General features: G+C 41.5%; 2 protein-coding genes across 2 annotated transcripts in view; one reads left to right on the plus strand and one right to left on the minus strand.

Moving 5' to 3' along the window:
• Positions 1–13,288, minus strand: part of stard13a (StAR related lipid transfer domain containing 13a) — a 78,209-nt gene extending 64,921 nt beyond the window's left edge. Inside the window, exons 1-3 of the mRNA XM_033645664.2 lie at positions 13,208–13,288; positions 10,159–11,070; positions 4,185–4,307 (exon numbers count right to left, since the gene is read on the minus strand). Of these exons, the coding sequence (XP_033501555.2) occupies positions 4,185–4,307; positions 10,159–10,920 (885 nt within the window). The 5' untranslated portion in view covers positions 10,921–11,070; positions 13,208–13,288. The remainder of the gene's footprint in view (positions 1–4,184; positions 4,308–10,158; positions 11,071–13,207) is intronic.
• Positions 13,289–17,241: 3,953 nt separating this feature from the next.
• rfc3 (replication factor C (activator 1) 3) lies at positions 17,242–21,924 on the plus strand. The gene is made up of 9 exons (XM_033637355.2): positions 17,242–17,429; positions 17,745–17,882; positions 18,031–18,098; positions 19,583–19,680; positions 19,852–20,033; positions 20,155–20,291; positions 20,381–20,479; positions 21,169–21,238; positions 21,335–21,924. Exons 1-9 carry the CDS (start codon positions 17,343–17,345, stop codon positions 21,524–21,526), a joined length of 1,071 nt encoding a protein of 356 aa, XP_033493246.1. The 5' UTR covers positions 17,242–17,342; the 3' UTR covers positions 21,527–21,924.
• Positions 21,925–22,085: the final 161 nt, after the last annotated feature.

Consider the following 22,085-nt stretch of genomic DNA (forward strand, 5'->3'; position numbering starts at 1 on the left):
TGTTGTTCTGTTTGGTTATCCATATACAGTATACTTCCAGTGCACCAGCCTATAGATTGGTGCGCCATAAAGAACCTTTAACTTTTATTTGCGTTTATAATACTGCTGTTAGGGACCCTGAATCTAATAAAAGCCCCGTATGGCGTTTGACGTTCACCTGTAGTTATATAAAAGTTTAGTTGGGTGTTACACTAGGTGAGCTAGCAGTAGCGTGCACGCTATTGCATGTTGATAAAGTTAGAGGCAGTAGTTCAGAAGAAAGAAAATAGCTCCTTCATTAAACTGCTCACAACATCTTATTATCTTGTGTAATTGCATCATAATTTCTGGAGAGAGACACTGCTGGTGAGTTATCAAAATGTGTTTTTGGCACTCGCCATTATATTCAAGAGAAGGCAGACATTTCTACGGTCAATATCTCCAACACTTGGCAACTTAAAACCAAAGAATCTATATTGATAAATAGCAGTTGGTAAGAGAAAAGGTATGTATTTTAGATTTGGGATGAAGTGTCCCTTAAAGGTACCCAATTTTAATACTTTCTGAATGACTGACTAATGTGGAAATACAAGATTTTCATTTTAAAGCAGTGATTAGGCTACTTGTGATAGCAACTGAATTTGAACTGAATGTTGACTGAAATAGACATGCAGACTTTCAAATCAAAGCAACAGTCTCAGCTTTCCGCTTGAAATGTTTCACTTGGGCAAATTGTGACCCAAAGACAACCTTTAAATGAGCTTTTCCCCACTTTCCTGTTTTTTACTGATTAAAATAAATACATTTTTTATATCAAAAACCTAATTTCATTAAGTTATGAGTCCCCACAGAGTCTACTACTGAAAGGCTTAAGTCATGTAGACTAGATCTTCAAGAAGATTTAGGCTCAATCCCAATTCTCATTTTTACCCTTTCCCCTTCGTCTAGCCCTTGCCCCTCAAAACAGAGTGCCAAGGGCTAGGGGTGAAGATATTCCCCTAAGAAATGGGACAGCACTCGATTACCGCTATGTCATCAAACGTTGTCGCTAGCTGGCTGCTACGTCAGCAGAGGCGACAAGTGTTTATCACAAACATTCAAAATGCCGTCTGCAAACGTTGTAATGTCCATTGCTCGGGTTTTAGTGTTATTTCTGCGGCTGTCCACAAGTCGCAGAAATCAAAGGAGGAGAACATATCTTCGACACATACAAGTGCTGATGGACCAGTTTTTGGTATGTATGGATTGGCTGTAAATAGACATTTTGTTGTACTCAACATTAACCGAGCTAATCAACGCTAACGTTAGCTAACGAGCTTACCTAAACATGTGTAAACATTCGTGTATACATTTATAGCTCACTTTGGCTGCTCGTTGCGCCATTTTGCCGGTGTTCACACTATATTTTAGCGAAAATTCCGTGTACCCCTTGGTTGCTAGTGTGGTCCGGAAAAATCTTTGTTTTAAGGGCTATTTGGCCCTAGCTCTTGGGGGAACTGCCCATTGGTCCGACAGCCCATTGGTTCAACATCCCATTGTTCTGAAGTCCGTTCCGAAATCATCATGATGCCCTGTGGTTAAGGTCTGGTTAGGTTTAGGCACAAAAACCACTTGGTTAGGGTCAGGAAAAGATCATGGTGTGGGTTAAAATGAAAAAGAAAGTGACAAACACATAAGCCGTGAGCCTGCTTTACCCCAAGCCTTTCCCAGCTGACCCAGAGCCGGTTGCGGCGCACCATACGCCCGCCGCGAGCCGTTCAGCACCGCGGACAGTCGGACTAATGGGATGTCGATTCAATGGGCTGTCGGACCAATGACATGGACCCGGCCTTGGCACTCGCCCTCGATCCACAGGAGAATTGGGATACACCTTCCCCTCACGTGAATGCACAAAACTAAGGGGTAGGGCTAAGGGGTGGAATTGGGATTGAGCCATAGAAGAGACTGACAGAAAAATGTGGAAACCTTTATTGGAATTTCTTGGACATCAGGGTACACAATCACTGAAATAGCTGTGTGTAAAGTGTGTTTAGGTTGTTATTGTCTTTCATTTTGTCCTTTTTTTTTAGTCTGATATGGTTTAATGTTTTATTTTGTTTGTTTGTTTGTTTGTATTTTCTTTGAGTAAAATATGTGAAAAACCTATAAAAATAATGTTAAAAAAAGTTATGAGTCCACATTTAGGTACGATTAATCACATTTGACTCATTTGATTAACTTGTATTGGTGCATTTAAAGCTGGTCGGCTATTTGACGCATTCTCTTGTCTTGAAGAGGAAGTCTCTCAAAACTTATTTCAAAAACTGTACATTTAAAGGTGTCTGCTTTTTGGGAAATCATACAGCATAAAATGACAGTCTGCGGAAATCTGTGAATTTTTACATTCACCGAACATTACTGCTTTGGTTCGTCTGTTGGTTCACAGTATAGCTATTACATGTACATGTACAGTACAGGCCAAAAGTTTGGACACATCTTTTCATTCAATGCGTTTTCTTTATTTTCATGACTATTTACATTGTAGATTCTCACTGAAGGCATCAAAACTATGAATGAACACATGTGGAGTTATGTACTTAACAAAAAAAGGTGAAATAACTGAAAACATGTTTTATATTCTAGTTTCTTCAAAATAGCCACCCTTTGCTCTGATTACTGCTTTGCACACTCTTGGCATTCTCTCCATGAGCTTCAAGAGGTAGTCACCTGAAATGGTTTTCCAACAGTCTTGAAGGAGTTCCCAGAGGTGTTTAGCACTTGTTGGCCCCTTTGCCTTCACTCTGCGGTCTAGCTCACCCCAAACCATCTCGACTGGGTTCAGGTCCGGTGACTGTGGAGGCCAGGTCATCTGCCGCAGCACTCCATCACTCTCCTTCTTGGTCAAATAGCCCTTACACAGCCTGGAGGTGTGTTTGGGGTCATTGTCCTGTTGAAAAATAAATGATCGTCCAACTAAACGCAAACCGGATGGGATGGCATGTCGCTGCAGGATGCTGTGGTAGCCATGCTGGTTCAGTGTGCCTTCAATTTTGAATAAATCCCCAACAGTGTCACCAGCAAAACACCCCCACACCATCACACCTCCTCCTCCATGCTTCACAGTGGGAACCAGGCATGTGGAATCCATCCGTTCACCTTTTCTGCGTCTCACAAAGACACGGCGGTTGGAAGCAAAGATCTCAAATTTGGACTCATCAGACCAAAGCACAGATTTCCACTGGTCTAATGTCCATTCCTTGTGTTTCTTGGCCCAAACAAATCTCTTCTGCTTGTTGCCTCTCCTTAGCAGTGGTTTCCTAGCAGCTATTTGACCATGAAGGCCTGATTGGCGCAGTCTCCTCTTAACAGTTGTTCTAGAGATGGGTCTGCTGCTAGAACTCTGTGTGGCATTCATCTGGTCTCTGATCTGAGCTGCTGTTAACTTGCGATTTCTGAGGCTGGTGACTCGGATGAACTTATCCTCAGAAGCAGAGGTGACTCTTGGTCTTCCTTTCCTGGGTCGGTCCTCATGTGTGCCAGTTTCGTTGTAGCGCTTGATGGTTTTTGCGACTCCACTTGGGGACACATTTAAAGTTTTTGCAATTTTCCGGACTGACTGACCTTCATTTCTTAAAGTAATGATGGTCACTCGTTTTTCTTTAGTTAGCTGATTGGTTCTTGCCATAATATGAATTTTAACAGTTGTCCAATAGGGCTGTCGGCTGTGTATTATCCTGACTTCTGCACAACACAACTGATGGTCCCAACCCCATTGACAAAGCAAGAAATTTCACTAATTAACCCTGATAAGGCACACCTGTGAAGTGGAAACCATTTCAGGTGACTACCTCTTGAAGCTCATGGAGAGAATGCCAAGAGTGTGCAAAGCAGTAATCAGAGCAAAGGGTGGCTATTTTGAAGAAACTAGAATATAAAACATGTTTTCAGTTATTTCACCTTTTTTTGTTAAGTACATAACTCCACATGTGTTCATTCATAGTTTTGATGCCTTCAGTGAGAATCTACAATGTAAATAGTCATGAAAATAAAGAAAACACATTGAATGAGAAGGTGTGTCCAAACTTTTGGCCTGTACTGTATATGAAAACAAATGTCTCACTTGTTGTCCTGTTCATTGTTCATTCAGCTTTCTATCCAAAGCCTGTTTAAAGCACTGTATAAATAAATGAATCAGACTTGTCTTGATTTAACTGTATTTGACTTACTTGCTCCTCGTCAGCATAGGCCACGTCTGAGTGGGACGAATCAGCACTTTGGGCTTCCTGAACCCCCTCATTGAGGTGATCCAGCTTCTCCAACAGCAGGGTCATGGAGTCGCTCTCAGCAGCCTGAGCACACAGGTAAAAAGACACAAACACACTTACATATGGCTCAAGGACAAACTCTAAAGGTTAACCTTGCACTGAAAAATACTGGTTTCTGAGAAATCTGCTGAGCCTTCCTCATCCACCTACTCCACCCTTTGTTGCCTCCAGTCTCCTCGCAGATGAACATTGTGCTTTTTAAGGGTACACAGTGTACCCGGCACTGCGGAGGAGGTGACACCTTCTCAATGAGATTATTGTGGAGCACAGACGTGAGAGGCCTTTAATAGGAGACAAATAGTGAAGCCAAAGATAAAGATACCTTACTGATTTTAAACTACATAGAAACAGCAATATGACAAATGCACGTTATGTAAATGTGTTGTGATATCTGTCCGTTCCATACAGCTCAGCTATGCACATGCCTAAACCCTCGCTTTCCCTCTCTTTCCCTCTCCACCCATTGGTCATGGACTCTGACTGAGACACTTGTTCACTGGCCTTCCAGGAAATGAACAAACTGCTTTGTTTCTGGGCTCCGCTGCCAACCCCAGAGTCCCAGAGGCTGATAGCAGCACATAGGGCCCCTTTGAGGAGCTTGAAGTCCAAAAACAGCCCCCTCACTCACACACATGCATGCATGGACACAAGCATGCCCTCACTATACCCAACCACCCACCCACCCACTCACGCACACAAACACACCCTTCTGTCCACTCCCATTCCCAAACCCATCATGTTGACCAGTTTAAAAAATATCTGCAGTTAAAGGCTTTGGCAGTAAAGCCGTTTCCTGTGTGTCACAGCCCCCACATCTCCAGATTCCTACACACGGGAACACAGAAGGCTGCCTATGTGCAGCAGGGTGCTATTTTTACCCGCACTATGGGGGACAGAGCCAGGGCGAGGGGAGAACACAGGGAGCGGAGGCTTTTTCACTGAGTGACTGCAAACATGAACAGAGTGGCATGTAAAATGTGCTAATGTGAGCACAAATGCACACCATGGCATGTGCGTAGACACCCATCTGCACATGCTACTTTTCACAGCGGAGTGCTCTCAGAGTTCATGAAATGTTAATAAGCCCCAGTCCAGAGTCTTTACAGAGAATGGAGCTCTTAATGCATCTTTATGTCTCTGCCAAAAGACCATTTCATTATATGTCTCAACTGTCTTGGAAAGGCTAAAACACCCAGTATTGTGATCCATCAGTCTAAATATGAATAAATAAAGAAGTGTAGGCTATCCTTGGTCTGTACAGTAAGGCCCGACCCCCCTTTTAGGGTTTTTACTCCTATCCCTCATTTTCAAGTGACCTTGCTCCTGGGAACAGAGTTACAAGGGGTAGTGGTTAAAATCTTCCCCTATGAAACAGGACAACCCTTCAAGACCCTGATACGTCATCAGTAGCTGTATATGGAGTTTACATAAACAGACACGATATGGGAATTATGGTATTATCACAGTTACATATGCCATTTATCTGATGGAGACAGACAAACATGGACGCTCTCAGTTATCAATCAATCTAACAAGTCATCAAATTAAAAAAGAGCACTGCTTTATTACCAGGCCAGTAATGGTGCTCTGTAGGCTAACGTTAGCAACTTGTACTCCTAACCTGCTAGTTTACACTGAGATTAGAGGAGCAGTGACACGTGTAGCAACTTTGCTACTGGACTTAAACACTTCAGGGACCAACTGTACAAAATGCCTTAAGTTTTCTCCTAAGTATGACACTTAAGGCTTAATTTCTCCTTAACCTAGGGACTCCTAAGGAAAAATATTGACTCATTTACTGCATTGGAAGAGATTTTACAGCGGTAAAAGTCTCCATGGAGATTGTTCGCTTGCTTGAACTCACGCTTGTGATGCCTGTTATCGTCTCATTAACTTGGCTTATAGTTAGGAAGTGAAAAAATAGCAGAAGAAAAGAAGACAAGAAAACCATATTGGTCGGAGAAGGAAAAGATCAAACTTCTGGAGGAATACAATCAAAGAGAGCACATACTACAAAGTGAATTTAATGCTGGAATACCAGAAAATGACTGTAAGAGGAAACTGCAACGAAAATTTATTCTGTCAAATCTGTAGCGTAAATCAAAAGTGCATCTATTGGGTTCTCCTGGTCGCAGAACACTCATCTTGGGTTATTAATCACCATATACTCAGTCATGTTGCAGTTAAGATAGAGTCAGAGGAACCTTAAGTTTTTATCTTACCCTGCTTTGGTGGCTAAGGTCCTTTGTGTAAGGGTCTAGGGATTCCTTAAGTATAAGACCAAGATGAGAAGAAAACCATTAATACTTAAGTGAACATTTTAAGGAAACCTTAAGGAGAAGACTTAAGGGTGTTTTGTGCAACCAATTTCATCAAAAGGAAACCTGAACTAGGACTATAAAGAAAATCTTAATTTAAGGTGTTTTGTGTTACCACGCCAAGGCATCTGTAAGGAGGAGAAACGCTACATGGAAATACATAGAAACGCTACCTAGCTAGTTAGCTACCGAGGCATTAGTGTGCTATTAACATTAAACTAAGATAATACAGTGGTTATCATAATCTTTTTTAACGCTTTCTTTTTATTGTTAAGAAATAATAATAAACAAATTAAGAGGTCCAGATTGCCCCATCTCTCAAAACCTATTACTGTAATCTTTAAATCTTCATTAACAATAAAAATACATTTGTTGGTTGTTGTTGGTTACTTTTTGTTGCTTGTGCAGCCATCTTGCCGATGGTTTGGAGCGTGCCTCTAAAAACTTCAGTTTGGAGGGCCATGTAGCCCTATCCCTCTATCCAAACAAAGAACTGGGACCTACCCCTAAACATGAACATGCAAAATTCAATGTTAAGGGCTAAGTGGTAGGGGCAAGGCATCTGTTGAGATTGGGCTGAAGTGTGCTCTGCTGATCTGACATGAAAGGTATCTGTGCATAAATCAATGACGATACCATGTTGGTACTGCAACTAAATAATTATGTTGACAAAGACGTACGCAGCAGTATCTTCACTTGCAAACTAATCCTGATGATCACAAATCCAGATTTAGGCCTACAGCTGGAAATGACAGCAATGGCTGACTGCTTGCACGTTTTGTTTAAGGATAGACCGATACATCGGCCAGCCGATATATTGGTCCGATATTTGAGTTTTACTTGTATCAGCATACGCGTGTGGGTTCACGGATTTATTTTTATTTTTATTTTTTCCCTGGCATGATTTACAGACAGGCATCCATGGGCAGCTCTGTGTTGCCGGAAGACCCTGCAGCGCACATGCAGCGAATCCTACTGTGTACAGTAGTTGTTGTTTTATTTATGCTTCAGCTTAAATATTTGTTTATTTTATAAAGACATTACTGGAAGATTTAAGAGCACTGAACTCTTTTTTTTATTTGAATGTATAATAATAATAATAATAATAATATTCTACCTGTTCTACCTCAACTTTACATCTTGTTTTAGTATTTTTTACTGTTCAATAAATGTTTCTTATTTTAAACTTGAGACCTGTAATATTTGTTATCATTGTGTCATTTTTTTGATGTAAATTGAGGGAGCAAAAGCAGTATCGGCCCCAAATATCGGCTCAAGAAGATCGGCAGTCCATAATCGGTCATCGGCTAAGGGTGATGGAAAAAAATCGGTATCGGTCCTAAAAAATCCATATCGGTCTATCCCAAGTTTTGTTTTCTCGGAATGAAAGAATTACTCTTAAAGATGCTCGAGTCACACCTTTGTTTATCTATGAAAACAAATCATAGTTTGTATACTCAAGTAAGAAAAACATGCTGAATTGGTTGAGACAGTAACGTGCCCATGTGCCCAGCCACAAGGCGGAGATAGGAGTCAAAACGCCTACAGAACTGGGACATGATAAAAAAAAAAAACTGTACTGGACTCAAGCTTGTAAGATTCACTTCACGCTAAACGCAGCTCAAATTCTTTTTTTCCTGCTCTAAATTGTTACCCACATTGTGGAGTGTGACGAAACTGCCCGAGCCAAGATATTCCAAGAATGTGCAACCACAATGGGGCCTCTTTGACTTAACAGGTATTCAAATGAGCACTGCCAAAGCTTGTCAATAAGTGACTTTAAAAGCTACGTGGTCAAACTCTGAGAACGACATCACAAAAGAAGCGCGGAGAGAACAAATCCTTTCATATCAGTCCAAGAGGGGAGAAGAGTGTGCAGTGTGCCAGAGGACTGTTATGGGAACGTGCCAGAGACTGAGGGTTGCTCTGACAGGTGTGAGAACGCGGTTAGGGGCACGCTCACACTATTGCTACGATGGACGCCTGCTGGTATGGTGCATGCTGGGAGGTGGGGATGCCAGGTCAGAGCAGGGTAAAAATGAGAGGAATTTAAGATTGAAGTTACACCTGCCAAAATTTTTATTCAGATGGCCCCTTTTTTTTCCCAACATGTTTTTCTCTTTCACTTCAAAAAGTCCAAAGAGTTTAAACAATTATGAACTCTTTTAGCAGAGAAGCATAACATGCATTTTTGCATCTATGACCACTGATCCACCAGGATGCATCAACTACCGTACTGCAACATGCACAGTATGCAGCACATGGAATGTGAATGATGCAATCAATCATATTGATTCTGGTTGGTATTATGACATTTATAAAATCACAAGAATTCACATTCACATTCTTCAAAATATTTGGAGGACACATTGGACCCTCAGCTGAAAAAATACAACAGGCGATGAAGGGGAAGTCAAGTGGAAACAAGCGCATGTTGAACTGTTTGAAACCATTTGCTGCCCTCTAGTGTTGAAAGTAGGTTTTACAGTTACAAAATAGGCCTTCATAATGTCTACAGCTATCAGACACTTTAATTTAATGCTTTTCAAGATCATTTTAAACCAAATTTAAGACTTTCCTGATTTTACTTTAGTTCATTTAACAGGTCTTTATTTCCTCAGTGTTTTTATCAGTTCTTTCAAAAGTTGTTTTCATGTCTTGTCTGTTTTAATTATTGACATGAAAAGCAGTTTGTAACTCTGATTTGAAAAGTGCTTTATAAACAAAGATTATCATTGTTATTATGGTTATTTGAGTGAGTCGGGTTAATCTACATTTTTCCAACAAGTGAGTGAAAGTATAAAAGAAAGTATTAGGTTCAGTGGTAGGGTTAAAGATTTGTAACATGTGACCAAAAAAATGAAATTATATACAATGTTTGTGACTTCTTAAATTCAAATTTAAGACTATTTAATGAATTTTAAGGCCTAATATTCACAAAATTGGTGCATGTTTTCCCCATGTCAGCGTGGGTTTTCTGGTGGTACTCCAGCTTCTTCCCACAGTCCAAAGACATGCAGGTTAATTGGTGACTCTAAATTGGCCGTAGGTGTGAATGTGAGCATGAATGGTTGTCTGTCTCTATGTGTCAGCCCTGTGATAGTCTGGCGACCTGCCCAGGGTGTACCCCGCCGCTCGCCCAATATCAGCTGGTTCAGGCTCCAGCCCCCCTCAACCCCCAACAGGATAAGCGGTTACAGAAATTAATGAATGAATGAGTTTATAAAATTGAATTCAAGGCATTTAAAGACTTTTTAAGGACCTGCAGACACTGTTTTTCCCTTCCCTGAAAATAAAAACATTGATGTTGGTTAAATTCCATTTAGCTGCTTCAGTTTCAGGGTCCTTGTGTTCTACACTCTGAAACACTTGAATAGAAAAGAGCTCTTACTGTTAATATATACAGGTATTAGTAAAACATGCTTTACCTGCTGTGAAAAAGGCCTGTACTGTCACACCAACGTAGAGCTACTGAATTGCTTTCTCCGGCAGTTCTACCCACTGACTGAGACTTCATTCTCTTTGTTATCTCTCTTCTCCTGTCTTGTTTTTCTTACCTGTTTTCCATTGTTCTGTGCTGCTTCCTCTTCCTCCGGGCTACCTGCGAACTCAGGTTTATCCTTGTCTGTGGGCTTTTGCCCGCCAGATGCAGCGCTATTAGGCTGGGCATCCTGCCTCTTCCACGAGCACTTCCTGTTCCTGCTCAAGTTTCTACGGCGACGACTGACCAGGAATTCCTTATATTGTAACGTCTCAGGAAAATCATCATCCTCGTCGTCATCGTTGTTGCCCTCTCCCTCTTCAGTGGTGGATGAAGACGACTCCCCGACATCAGAGGTCGCCTGGTTGTCAGGGCTACAGTCATAATCACGGAACACAATGGCACTGGGCTTGTGTTTTACTATTCTCAGCAGATCCAATGAACAGTCCTCTGGTGCATTCACAGATGCTAACAGATCGTTGCAAGTACTTGTATCCATGACCCCACCTGCTCCAGGAGCCACGTCTGAACTGCACTCACAGTGTCCATTCTGCTTTAAGTCAGGATTAGATGTGTGACAGGGGGAGCTGATGTCCAGCTTCAGCTCCTTCCATTTTTCAGCATGACTGGCCACGGCACTCGGAGCACAGTGTAGCAGAGGAACAGGTTCAGACATGGTTCTCGCTTTACTGTTGGAGCTTTGAGTCAGGAGGGGAACTTGACCTTGCAGATCACCCAAAGAGACACCCACAGCCTGGGGGTAAATATGCCTGTTCGGGTGCTGCTGAACAGGCAATGCAGCTACTGGACCTTCATGCATCAGGGTACCAGGCCTCATCTGCTGAGTCTTTTATAGTGAGAGATGGTGGCTCATTCAGACAGAGCTGTCAGTAACTGTCAGTTAAGGTACAGTTGCTAAAATAAAGCGGGCGATATTTACACTTTGGCCCACACTTGAATGCCCTGGAAAATTCCTTTGACACCTGAGCTGTGGAGAGACGGAGAAAAAGAAAGAAACACTGAATGTAACTTTGAGCAAACTGATTCATGTTCACACATGTGCACACTAAAGAATATGTTCATGTTTAATCCAGTGTCATTTGTTTCTGTAAATGAATGTACAGTGTATGTCTGGATTCAAGTCTGGATTTGTTACAGATTTAAAGGGACAGTCCACCCCAAAATCAAAAATGTTTTCTCTCATCTTTAGTGCTGTTTATCGGTCTTAATTGTTTTGGTGTGAGTGACTGAGTGTTGGAGATATCGGCTGTAGAGATGTCTGCCTTCTCTCGAATATAATGGAACTAGATGGCACTCGGCTTCTAGTGCTCAAAGTGCCAAAAAAATACATTTGAAAAAACAGAAATCATGACCCAGTCACTCAAGATAATCCACGCTGTGAGCAGTTTCACGTAGGAACTATCTTCTTCCTACTGAACTACACCCACCAAACATATCAGTGTGGAAGGAAGTGTGCATCTACTCATGGACCGGAGGCTTGTGCTTGTGACAGCGCAAGATGCAAACAGTAGTGGCGTCCTCCTCGGCTGAGCTGTAACGTTAGCTAGCTCAGTGGTGCTAGGTGAGCTAGCAGTGGATGCAAGCTTCCTTTTGCGTGATATAGTTGCGAGGTGTAGTTCCGTAGGCTGAAAATAGCTCCTACATAAAACTGCCCACAGCAAGCTCTGTGGATTATTCTGAGTAGTGGTTCCCAACTGGTCCAACCACAGGGTCCAGAATCCTCCTTAGTCATTAGTTCAAGGTCAGCACAGTTTCATTTATTCGGTGTCATACTTGCGTTTGGCCATGACATCAAGTTAATTTGCTGCCACTGTTTGTCACGCACTCTACAACTGGAAAAAGGACTTCAAATTAAAAAAATCTATGCTGAAATTTACTGTACTACAAAATAAAGTGTGCTTTTTTCACAAAATTGACACTTTCGCTAGTCATTTGTGGTCCATTCAGAATGGACTCACAACCCACTTTTGGACCGCGACCCACCAGTTGGGAACCACCGATCTTGAGTAACCACGTCATGATTACTGGAAAGAGACATTGCTGTTGAGGGTTTTGTTTAATTTTATTTTTTGGGCGCTTTGAGTGCCATCTAGTTGGGAAGGTGATTTTTTTTTTTAGATATTTTTCTGGGCATTTTTGCCTTTAATGGACAGGACAGGTAAGCGTGAAGGGGGGAGAGAGAGATGGGGGATGACATGCAGCAAAGGGCCACTGGCTGGATTCGAGCGTGGGCCGCTGCGGCAACAGCCTTGTACATGGGGCGCCTGCTCTACCCACTAATCCACCGACGCCCCTGGAAGGTGATTTTAAAATCAGCCATCTCTACAGCTGATATCTCCAACACTCAGCAACTCACACCAAAACAATCTAGATTGATAAATAGCGCCACAGGTAAGAAGAAAAATATGCATTTATGATTTTAGGGTGAACTGTCTCTTTAAGAGTGCTGCAACTGCATCTTGGTTTATCCATTCCATCATGGCCAATCATTTCTCTCTCAGTAAGACGTGGCCCCATACCACAAGTGATTAAAATTGTTATAGCAAAAATAATATTCCCACTATGTTGATACTGTGAATACCTTACTGTTAGTACTAGATATGTGTTAAAAGGAATCACACATGTGACTGACCCATGCTAAAATCAGCAACACATTTGTCTTCACAAAAACCACATGGCACACCACTCTGTAGGTCTTAGACTTTTTTTTAGCATATGCATTTTGCTCAAACACATTGTTTTTTCCTGGTGGATATTTTTGGCTGTGGCAAACACACCCTTTCCTTGCCTGGCTTTTTTTCCTTTGTCTTTCAAACACATAGCGGTGGGCCTTAAAATTAGGTTCAAATCCTGGAAATTATATTATTGTAAAACACAAAAAGAGTGCATACCTGCAAACAATGAGTCATTTGTCATCATGTGTCAAGTGGCCTTTAAAAAATATTACATATACAGTAACTTAACAACATCCAAATGTCAATAAATAATCATCTTAATCACAATAATTATCATACAGGAGCATTTGTAACTGTCACCTTTTTCTTAATATTTTAGGAGTTGTAGTCTGCTCTATAAAGAAACACAAAATTCAGATTTCAACATACCAGACGTTTTGTACAGAAGTTGTGTCATCCAAGAGCACATCCAACGCAGCACTCTGAAGAACCGGGATGTAACACAAGTATCCAGCCAAGGCGACGTAGTGCCTCAACACTGCGTGACATCTATAAAACAGACAGAGTGAGTTTAACCTCTGAAAAGACAAGAAATGCTGTGAGGGGAGGAGAGAAAAAGACAGGGTTGAGGAATGCTTTTCCCTCCTACATTACCTCAGCAAGAAGACAGCGAGTTCCACAGGCAGGTGTTTGTGCTACTTGTGCGTGTGTGTGTGCATGTGAGCATGTGTGTGTGAATGCATGCATGTGCAAGAGAGAGAAAAAAGATTAATAAAGCGCACAAAGCAAATGGAATATAAAGGTCTGTTGTGGAAATAGATTAAACAGCTGCACGTATATTAAACAAACAGACTTTGATTAAAAGGCTTGGGGTCTGAGTCGCACCTTTCCCCCTCCTTATTCCTCCTTCTCACTGAATTCTTTATAATATGGCTCGAGGCAAAGAGTTTTTTACCTTAGAAGCACATTTCTCGACAACACATGAGGTAATGCTTTTAACATCTTCTTATCCTCTCTCAGTTCATACTGTCTTGATCAACAAGAAAGGACTTATGGTCCTTACAAAGCTGTCGATGGACTGTGGAATTCCTCAGGTTTGCCAGCAAACATAGAATTTTATGTTCTGTGGGTCAAGAGTACAGACCTGTTATTTGCACGTTAACCTTGAGCATGGTTCTGCCTGTTGAAACCTGTTTGACCCTCAAGGTCTGAGGGAGAGGAGATCTGGTCAAGGTGTTGGGCGTACTCTGAACTGCTGTCTGTAAAGTTTCTTCCACACAATCAATATATATAATTTCCCAGAGTACTATCTAACATATATAAAGATTTTGGCTGTAATTCATCCACATACAAAGGAGCTAAGCAAAGATAAGTTTGCAGCATTACAAAATCTCAAAAACTCAGCCACATCATCGTGGTAGTTCAACATTTATCTTGCTGTCAGCTGTTTTCTTCTTCTGCTTGGAGATGGACAGTTGATAGTCTGTGGCAGTCTGAAAATTTCCCTGTGTTTTTTGGGTGAACTGGCACTTTAAAATGCCTTTTAAAAAAAAAGGCCTTTCAGCATCAGCACAAGTTGACAACCATCAGGCGATTAATAAAAACACACTCATTCATGAGTCAGACAGATATGAATATGAATGAACTTCATCTTGCATGAGGAAACTTGATAAACTTCCACCAGCCATCCCAGATGTTTCACTGTCCTACATCGCCGTGATGATGGATGCTAATTAATATAACTCAAACATGTATTTCAGTACAAGCTACGCCAACCTGCCGAGACACGCTCCTCCATATATAACATTCCTGTCATAGAGGGGTATAGTTACCTGGGTCAGGCTGCAGAAAAGCAGGGCAGAGGAAAAGACGAGCAAGGAAGGCAAGGTGAGATTCGACATGTATAAAACAATTAGAGCAAATAAAAAGGAAGATAATGTGCTTAGATTTGTTCTGATTGTCTTGTATGATGAGGTCTATAAATCAATTCCACTGGGGGAAAGCACGTAAAATGTTAATCAAGACCAGCTGCAGAAAAACACCCACGGAGAATTATGTAAGCTGTGTTATCTGGACAGTGCATACTGTAGATACTGTGTAAAATATGAAAGACGACAAAACTTATTTTGACAACAAACATTCATGCGCATGAAGTCAGATAAGCAAAGAAAAATGTGCTTTCCAACTCTGTCACTGCATGACTGAAAACATGGAATTAAAGGGAAAGAAAAATGTAATGACTGGATCATGTGTAAAGTTTATAGAAATGTACATATGTATTTTTGCAGGCCCAAAATCAGATTGTTGGATAAACAAGTGAGCTGAGCTCCTCCAAAAACTCCCATGTCACACCGTCTCGTTGTGGCACGACAAGACAGCATGGTGACATTGTGAGCTTTTGTTTTGGTTGCATGGCATTAACTGTCTCACATTCCTTGGTGGTGTCATTGTAGCTGTCCTGTCTCCACTGTAAACTACACTGCAAATCTGGTGCAACAAAGAAAAGATGCTATCCTCCCAATTCCATATAGGACAAGCCAGATTAACCTGCTCGTGGACCCTTGGGGGGAAAAGTAGCTGCTGGGTCCCCATTAACCCCTCGCCCTCCCAACAGGACACATGTCTTATCCAGGGCTGTCCTGTATGGTATACACACAAATCTCTACATGAACCTGGACATAACAGCAGAAGTCATGCAAATGTGACACACGTGTAGGTCATCTCTTGTGGAGCGCTGGAGAGGCATGTCATCACAGGAGATCAGCCCTGGAATGTAACGCAGTAAAAGTTTGACACAGTTGTACTTGAGTATTTCCATTCTATGCTACTTTACATCTCTGCTGCACTACATTTCAGAGGTAACTACTGTATACTTTTTACTCCGCTACATTTATTTGACATTTATAGTTCTTCAGGTAACTTAGTTTTTACATTAAAATATGACGATATGATATAATGCAGTACCACACTACTAATCTACCCAGCAGTAACTGGCTCTGGATTGACAAAGTACAACATTGGAATGCTCTTATATGTACTTGCTACTTAAAAATGCAATCATATAGTATTCTGTAACAATTTATCATTGTCAAAAGTGTAATTCTGCATGATATTATAGGCTACTTTCCCACTACACTACACTATACTGTACTTTTGATACTTTAAAGGTCCAGTGTGTAGAATTTAGGGGGATACATCGGCACAAAATTGAGTACATCTTAAATAAGAATTGTTATTTTCGTCGCCTAAGATTGAGATGTTTACATCACAGGGAGCGGGTCCTCATCTATGAAGTCCACCATGTTGCCCTGCCATGTTCCTACAGGAGCAAAAATCGGACAAACCAAACACCAACTCTAGATAGGGCTATTTGTGTCTTTAGTTTTTGCATCAGCCCCTGTAGTTAGCAGCCTCTCTGTGATGTGCAGCATTGGAGAAATAATGATTTGTAACATGAAACTGCTTTACTCCGTGTTTTCACTGTTTAAATCACCTGGTCTGTTTGTTTTGGAGGTGAAAAGACCTCTGCAAATAATCTGGCTCTCTGTAAAAGCCTCCAGAACAATGAACACTGAAGGAATCCTAACTGGGAGTTCACGCTTGGCACACAGGAGAAATTTCCACTGGGTGCAATCTGCATTTCTCACTAATAAATGCCACTAAATTCTACATACTAAATCTTAAAGTGTGTTTTGCTGATAGTACTTCTAAGTCACTTAAGATTAATTTCATTAACTTTATTCATAAGGGCAACACACATTAATCAACATTTTTGTAAATATGCAAGTGTTGGCCTGCTGACTAATTTCAACTACAGTTCTTTGGCAATATGTTTTGAAAGCAATTAAAGGATAAAATTCACAGGACAAAGACAGCATAGAGACATAAAGACAGCATTAACTACTGCAAACTGAAATCCTCATGACAGAAGAGAAGCCATGCAAGCAACAGCAGAGCATCAGTACAATACAATAACACAACAACAAACAGACATGCACCAACACACAGCATTACATGCAGACATGCAGAGCAGCAACATAAGTATTAAATACAATAGTCAGTATGTCAGTCTTAATAAAATGTTAAAAGATGCAGCTACAGGTAAGCAAAGTAAGTATTTTGAATTCATGATGTAACTACCACTTTCACCACTGCAGAAAATATGACTTTTAATTTGATGCCCTTAAACCAACATGACGAGTGCACTGCACAGTAATGCTACCAAAAGTGTTGCATAAAACTAATACTCTTAATACAAACATCTGTCAGAATACACTCATTGGTAGCTTACACCAGACAAAACAACTGCCCTGCCAATTAAAGATGAAAAGCGCCATTCCCAACTACAACAAGCTACTTAACTTACAGTTTGTGGTTTCCACGCGATGACAGTGATTTACTTTACCATTCGCCTGTAGTAGTTTTGACCGCTTCGGCTGCCCGTAGCTCAACAGGAAGTAGCATTAACGCGGGTTGCGTATGAACAGTATTTCGCGGGAGATTAACTAACTGTAGACTGTCTGCTGTCAACACGGACGATAAAAGTTACTAAGTTCGTAACACGATGAGTTTGTGGGTGGATAAATACCGACCGACTTCTCTCGGGAAGCTCGACTATCACAAAGAGCAAGCGACGCAGCTGAAGAACCTGGTAGGAGAAACATCCTGCATGCTAACTGTGTATCCAGGCTATGTTAGCATTAGCTTCATACTCAATAGCTGCATATAGACTGATACAAACAAGTTTATTGAACTGTACCGAGATGAATATTGCTATGTGAGCGTTGTTAACTCGGCTATGCCAGTGTAAATGTAATTTGGAGAGCAGCCTGAGTTAAGCTAGCTTGTTTGTGTTAGCTTTGTCCACTATATCTATCTTGTTTTGGGATAACGTCATTGACTGCCGCTGTTGCTAGATTCATCTTTCATCTCATCTCAAACCTTTATTATTAAATGTGGGTTTCAGGTTCAATGTGGCGACTTCCCACACCTGTTGGTGTACGGTCCATCAGGTGCGGGGAAGAAGACCCGCATTATGTGTCTGCTGAGGGAGCTGTATGGACCAGGGGTGGAGAAGCTCCGCATAGAGCACCAGACCATCGTGGTGAGAGAGGACATAATGTCATAACTTACTGCCACTACAGTACACCACTAGCATACAGTTTCTCCAGCCACCTCTCCTCTCAGTCATCATGAGTTCACAATCATACTGTCTGATGAAAGCTTACATGCACACCTGTTTTTATCTCCAGGCTCCCTCAAAGAAGAAAATTGAGATAAACACTATAGCCAGCAACTACCACTTGGAAGTCAACCCAAGGTCAGTTAATGATAAAAAGTAGTTAAAAGGATGGTTAAGAATATTTGAAGTGGGTTTGTATGAACAGTACAGCAGATGTCTGTCTGCACGCCCCCAGTTTGGAGGCAGGAGTCTGAAGTGGAGACCAAGCAATCTACTGCTGTGGAGAGGTCATTAACAAGATGTATTTTAGCGACTTTAAAAAAAACATACTAGCTAAAACAATCATACCAGTTTAAGTGGGCGGTATATTGAGAGTATTTTTACTGCTTTACCTTAATCTCAGACCGTGATTTTCAACGGGAAAATTAAGCCATTACATCGCTCTCTTTAAAGCCAGACTCCAGTGAGAAAAACAGTGATTTAATATTGCTGAATACAAGAGTTGCTGGTCTACCACTGCCTCAATCAGTTAGTTAATCAGTGTCATTGTGTGACTTTGGCATTTGAAGGGGTGAGTTTGGAGTCACCAAAGTCTCACAATAATACAAACTAACTAACTGATCGAAGCAGCAGCAGACCAGCAGCTCCTGTGTTCAGCCGTCTAAAATTGCTGTTTTTGTCAATGGAATCTTGTGGCTTTAATGAGAGCATAGATGAAGATCTGAAGTTGTTAAAGGGCCATCTGACAGAAAGGTAAAGCAGTAAAGATACTCCCAATATAGCATACACTTAAACTGATATTGATTTTTTTTTTTTTTTTTTAAACATGGGACTTTTTTCAGTTGGCTAAAAAATGTTTTACCCCCATGTACCAGCAATACAATTCTTCGCTTCCACGTCGGACAGTGCCCTGCCTCTCCAAACTGGGAGCATCCTGGCAGACATCTACTGTATGTAATACACTGACTATAGATAGGTACTCCTTGCAACCCCACTTCAGAAAATCTGAACTATCTTTTTAACTATATTTACCCCAATACTGTACTTTATCACAGTTTGGAGACACCTGCACTTGCACTTTATTTCGGAGTAGGTTGCATTTCTTTTACAGCTGTTGTCATTGATTATTTTGCAGATTAAGAGTAAAAGGTCTTTATGGTTGAGTTTAAATTAGCTATTTATTATGCAAACTTATGTTAGCAGTGCACTTTCCCCCCTGTGAATGTTTGGTAGCTCATTCAACAAACTGAGGTGCAAGACAAGACCTGCTCAGGTTTGTAAGTTAAATAAGAACATGAAAGTATTTGGTTGTTTTGTTTAGCATGCTGCTGTCTGGCTCACTGTGACCGTCTGATCTACCTATGATACAATGTACTTTATGCAAGGTTTGATAGGCTGTGTGGAACCAAGGTTTTCATCTATGGTATTCCATTGCATTAATTCAAAACTAGTGATAATTAAACCAACAAAACATAATATAAATTTCTTATTTTTAGTTTGTAATATTTTTTTCAAGAAAAACACAGGACAAGTGGTTTGCAGAGCAGATATGTACGCTGTTGCAGACAAAAATTGGACTTAAGTGCAACCAAAATTAAGTATTTCTGTTCTGTGTTATACAGTGATGCTGGCAACCAGGACCGTGTGGTGATTCAAGAGCTGATTAAAACTGTGGCTCAGTCTCAGCAAATCCAATCAAGCACCCAGAGAGACTTTAAAGGTAGGAAAGAAACACATCCCTTTAGGCCACTTTAACCTGAATGCTGGTCCATGTTTGAGAGCGTCTTTAAATCAGAGCATCGCCCCTCTATTAACCAGCTTTGCTGAAGCTCTGTGAAGCCATAATATCAGACTGTCACTCTTGTTGTAATTAGCATACTTTTGTTCTCAGTGGTGTTGCTAACAGAGGTGGACAGACTCACAAAGGATGCCCAGCACGCCTTGCGCCGGACAATGGAAAAGTACATGTCCACCTGCCGTCTCATCCTCTGCTCTACCTCCACCTCCAAAGTCATTGGGCCAATTCAGAGCCGTTGTCTGGCTATCAGAGTTCCTCTGCCGAGCACAGAAGAGGTAAGAAGGAAAAAAAATCTACTTAGTAATCATCTGAAAGTAGCACATTAGAACACCTAAAATACGCTGCATGATGTCAACAACAACAACAACATTTTCACGTGTTTTTTATGTTTGCCAGGTCTGTAGTGTTCTGACATCAATCTGTAAAAAGGAGGGTCTGCTCCTCCCACCTGAGCTGGCAAAGCAAATCAGTGACAAGTCTGGTCGCAACCTCCGTAAAGCCCTTTTGATGTGTGAGGCCTGCAGAGTGCAGCAGTAAGTTGTCACAAAACTTACAATCATGGATTAACATCGAATATAAATGGAAAGGATCTGCTTATTTAGTGTGTGTAAATCTTTCCCAGGTATCCATTCTCTGCAGACCAAGACGTCCCGGAGACGGACTGGGAGGTCTACCTCAGAGAAACCGCTAATGCCATCGTCAGCCAGCAGAGCCCTCAGAGGTAGGAGAGGCAAAGAGAGAGAGAAGAGCTTTAGTTGGTTCTGTCAGGGACTAAAGTTGTCCAGACTTGAGGGGATATTAGGTTCGTTCGAAATGAGCCAGTCCTGCACAGATTCGATCACCAGCGATTGGCGCACAGTGCATGCCAGTTAGTTTTGTGTCCGACTTCATCCCGACTTGCTCTGACGTATTACAAAAGTGGACGGCGATAAAGCCGCAAGAGCGAGGCGGCCGCAGTTTTTAGAGCCAGGCGCTGCAGTTGCTCTCCACCGACTGCACCGCCTGGCTCTCACCTGATTGGTTCAGACGTCGACTCAACAAGATGACGTTTTAGATAAACTACTCATTTTTGTTGAATTCTAGAGATTAAGATTGTATTTGTCTGATCTGAAGGTTTATTCTGTGAACAGAAAACATGTTGTGTGACTGATGGTGAAAACAAACTGATAAATGGGTCTGATCACTGTTTTAATGAATTGACATCATTCCAGACAGGATGTTAGTATGTCTGTGACTTCCTGCACGGACTGAAGGCTGCTGGAAACTGTCGGGAAACTGTCCGACTTCACCGCAGCTTTTTGTCACTGCCCCCCGCTGCGGCCGCCTGCTTTCGTCTACTTTTCAGGCGAGGCGCAGTTCATCTCGAACGAGCCTATTCTAACGCTGAATCCCTGTCTGTGTCTGTTCCAGGTTGTTGGAGGTTCGAGCCAGGCTGTACGAGCTGCTGACTCACTGCATCCCTGCTGATATCATCATGAAGGTACCGCTCACTACACCTCATCTCCCATATAGTGTTGAAACAGTTTGCAGTGATGTTTAAGGTCATGAGAATTTATCTTGTCCAATCCTCCAACAGGGTCTGGTAACAGAGTTGTTAAGCAACTGCGATGGTCAGCTGAAGACGGAGGTGGCTCACATGGCAGCCTACTACGAACACAGACTGCAGCTCGGCAACAAAGCTATCTACCACCTCGAGGCCTTCACTGCAAAGTTCATGGCCATTTACAAGAAGTTCATGGAGGACGGTCTGGATGCCATGATGTTTTGACTCTGAATGGACTAAAATAGTTACTTTTCTCGACAGGGGGTCAACAGGCATCGTTGATTTCCTGTTATCTTGCTCTTTCGCCCCAACAAGACTTTCACTGGACTTTATGCAGATTTACGTTTGTATTCTGTAAAGCATGGAGGTGACACTGACATAACTCACCCCAGGATGAATCTTGATAGTCCTAAAGTTTGTGGCTTTATGCCATGAATTGTTACCCAAAACCTCAGCAGCATTCACAGTTTGTACACCTCAAGCTGTTGCTGTAGTGGTGTAAAATAATCCAAACAGTAGATGCGGGAAAAGGCAGTGACTTGTATTAAAATGTACTGCAAGGACATGAGGTTTTTCTAGAGATCTGCATCAATGTGTTACAGTAAAATGCTTTGTTTAAATCATGTTAACAGTCTTGTGTTGCTCTGTGGATATGATCAAATGTGGATGTTATTACCATGAACAGACACAATGCAGAATCCTTATTCATATTATTGCCATGTATTATATAACATGACACTGCCTACAATACTGTCTGATGTTGCATAAAGGTTCCCAGTATTTT

The sequence above is a fragment of the Epinephelus lanceolatus genome, chromosome 11, assembly GCF_041903045.1.
Source record: "Epinephelus lanceolatus isolate andai-2023 chromosome 11, ASM4190304v1, whole genome shotgun sequence".
NCBI lineage: Eukaryota > Metazoa > Chordata > Actinopteri > Perciformes > Serranidae > Epinephelus > Epinephelus lanceolatus.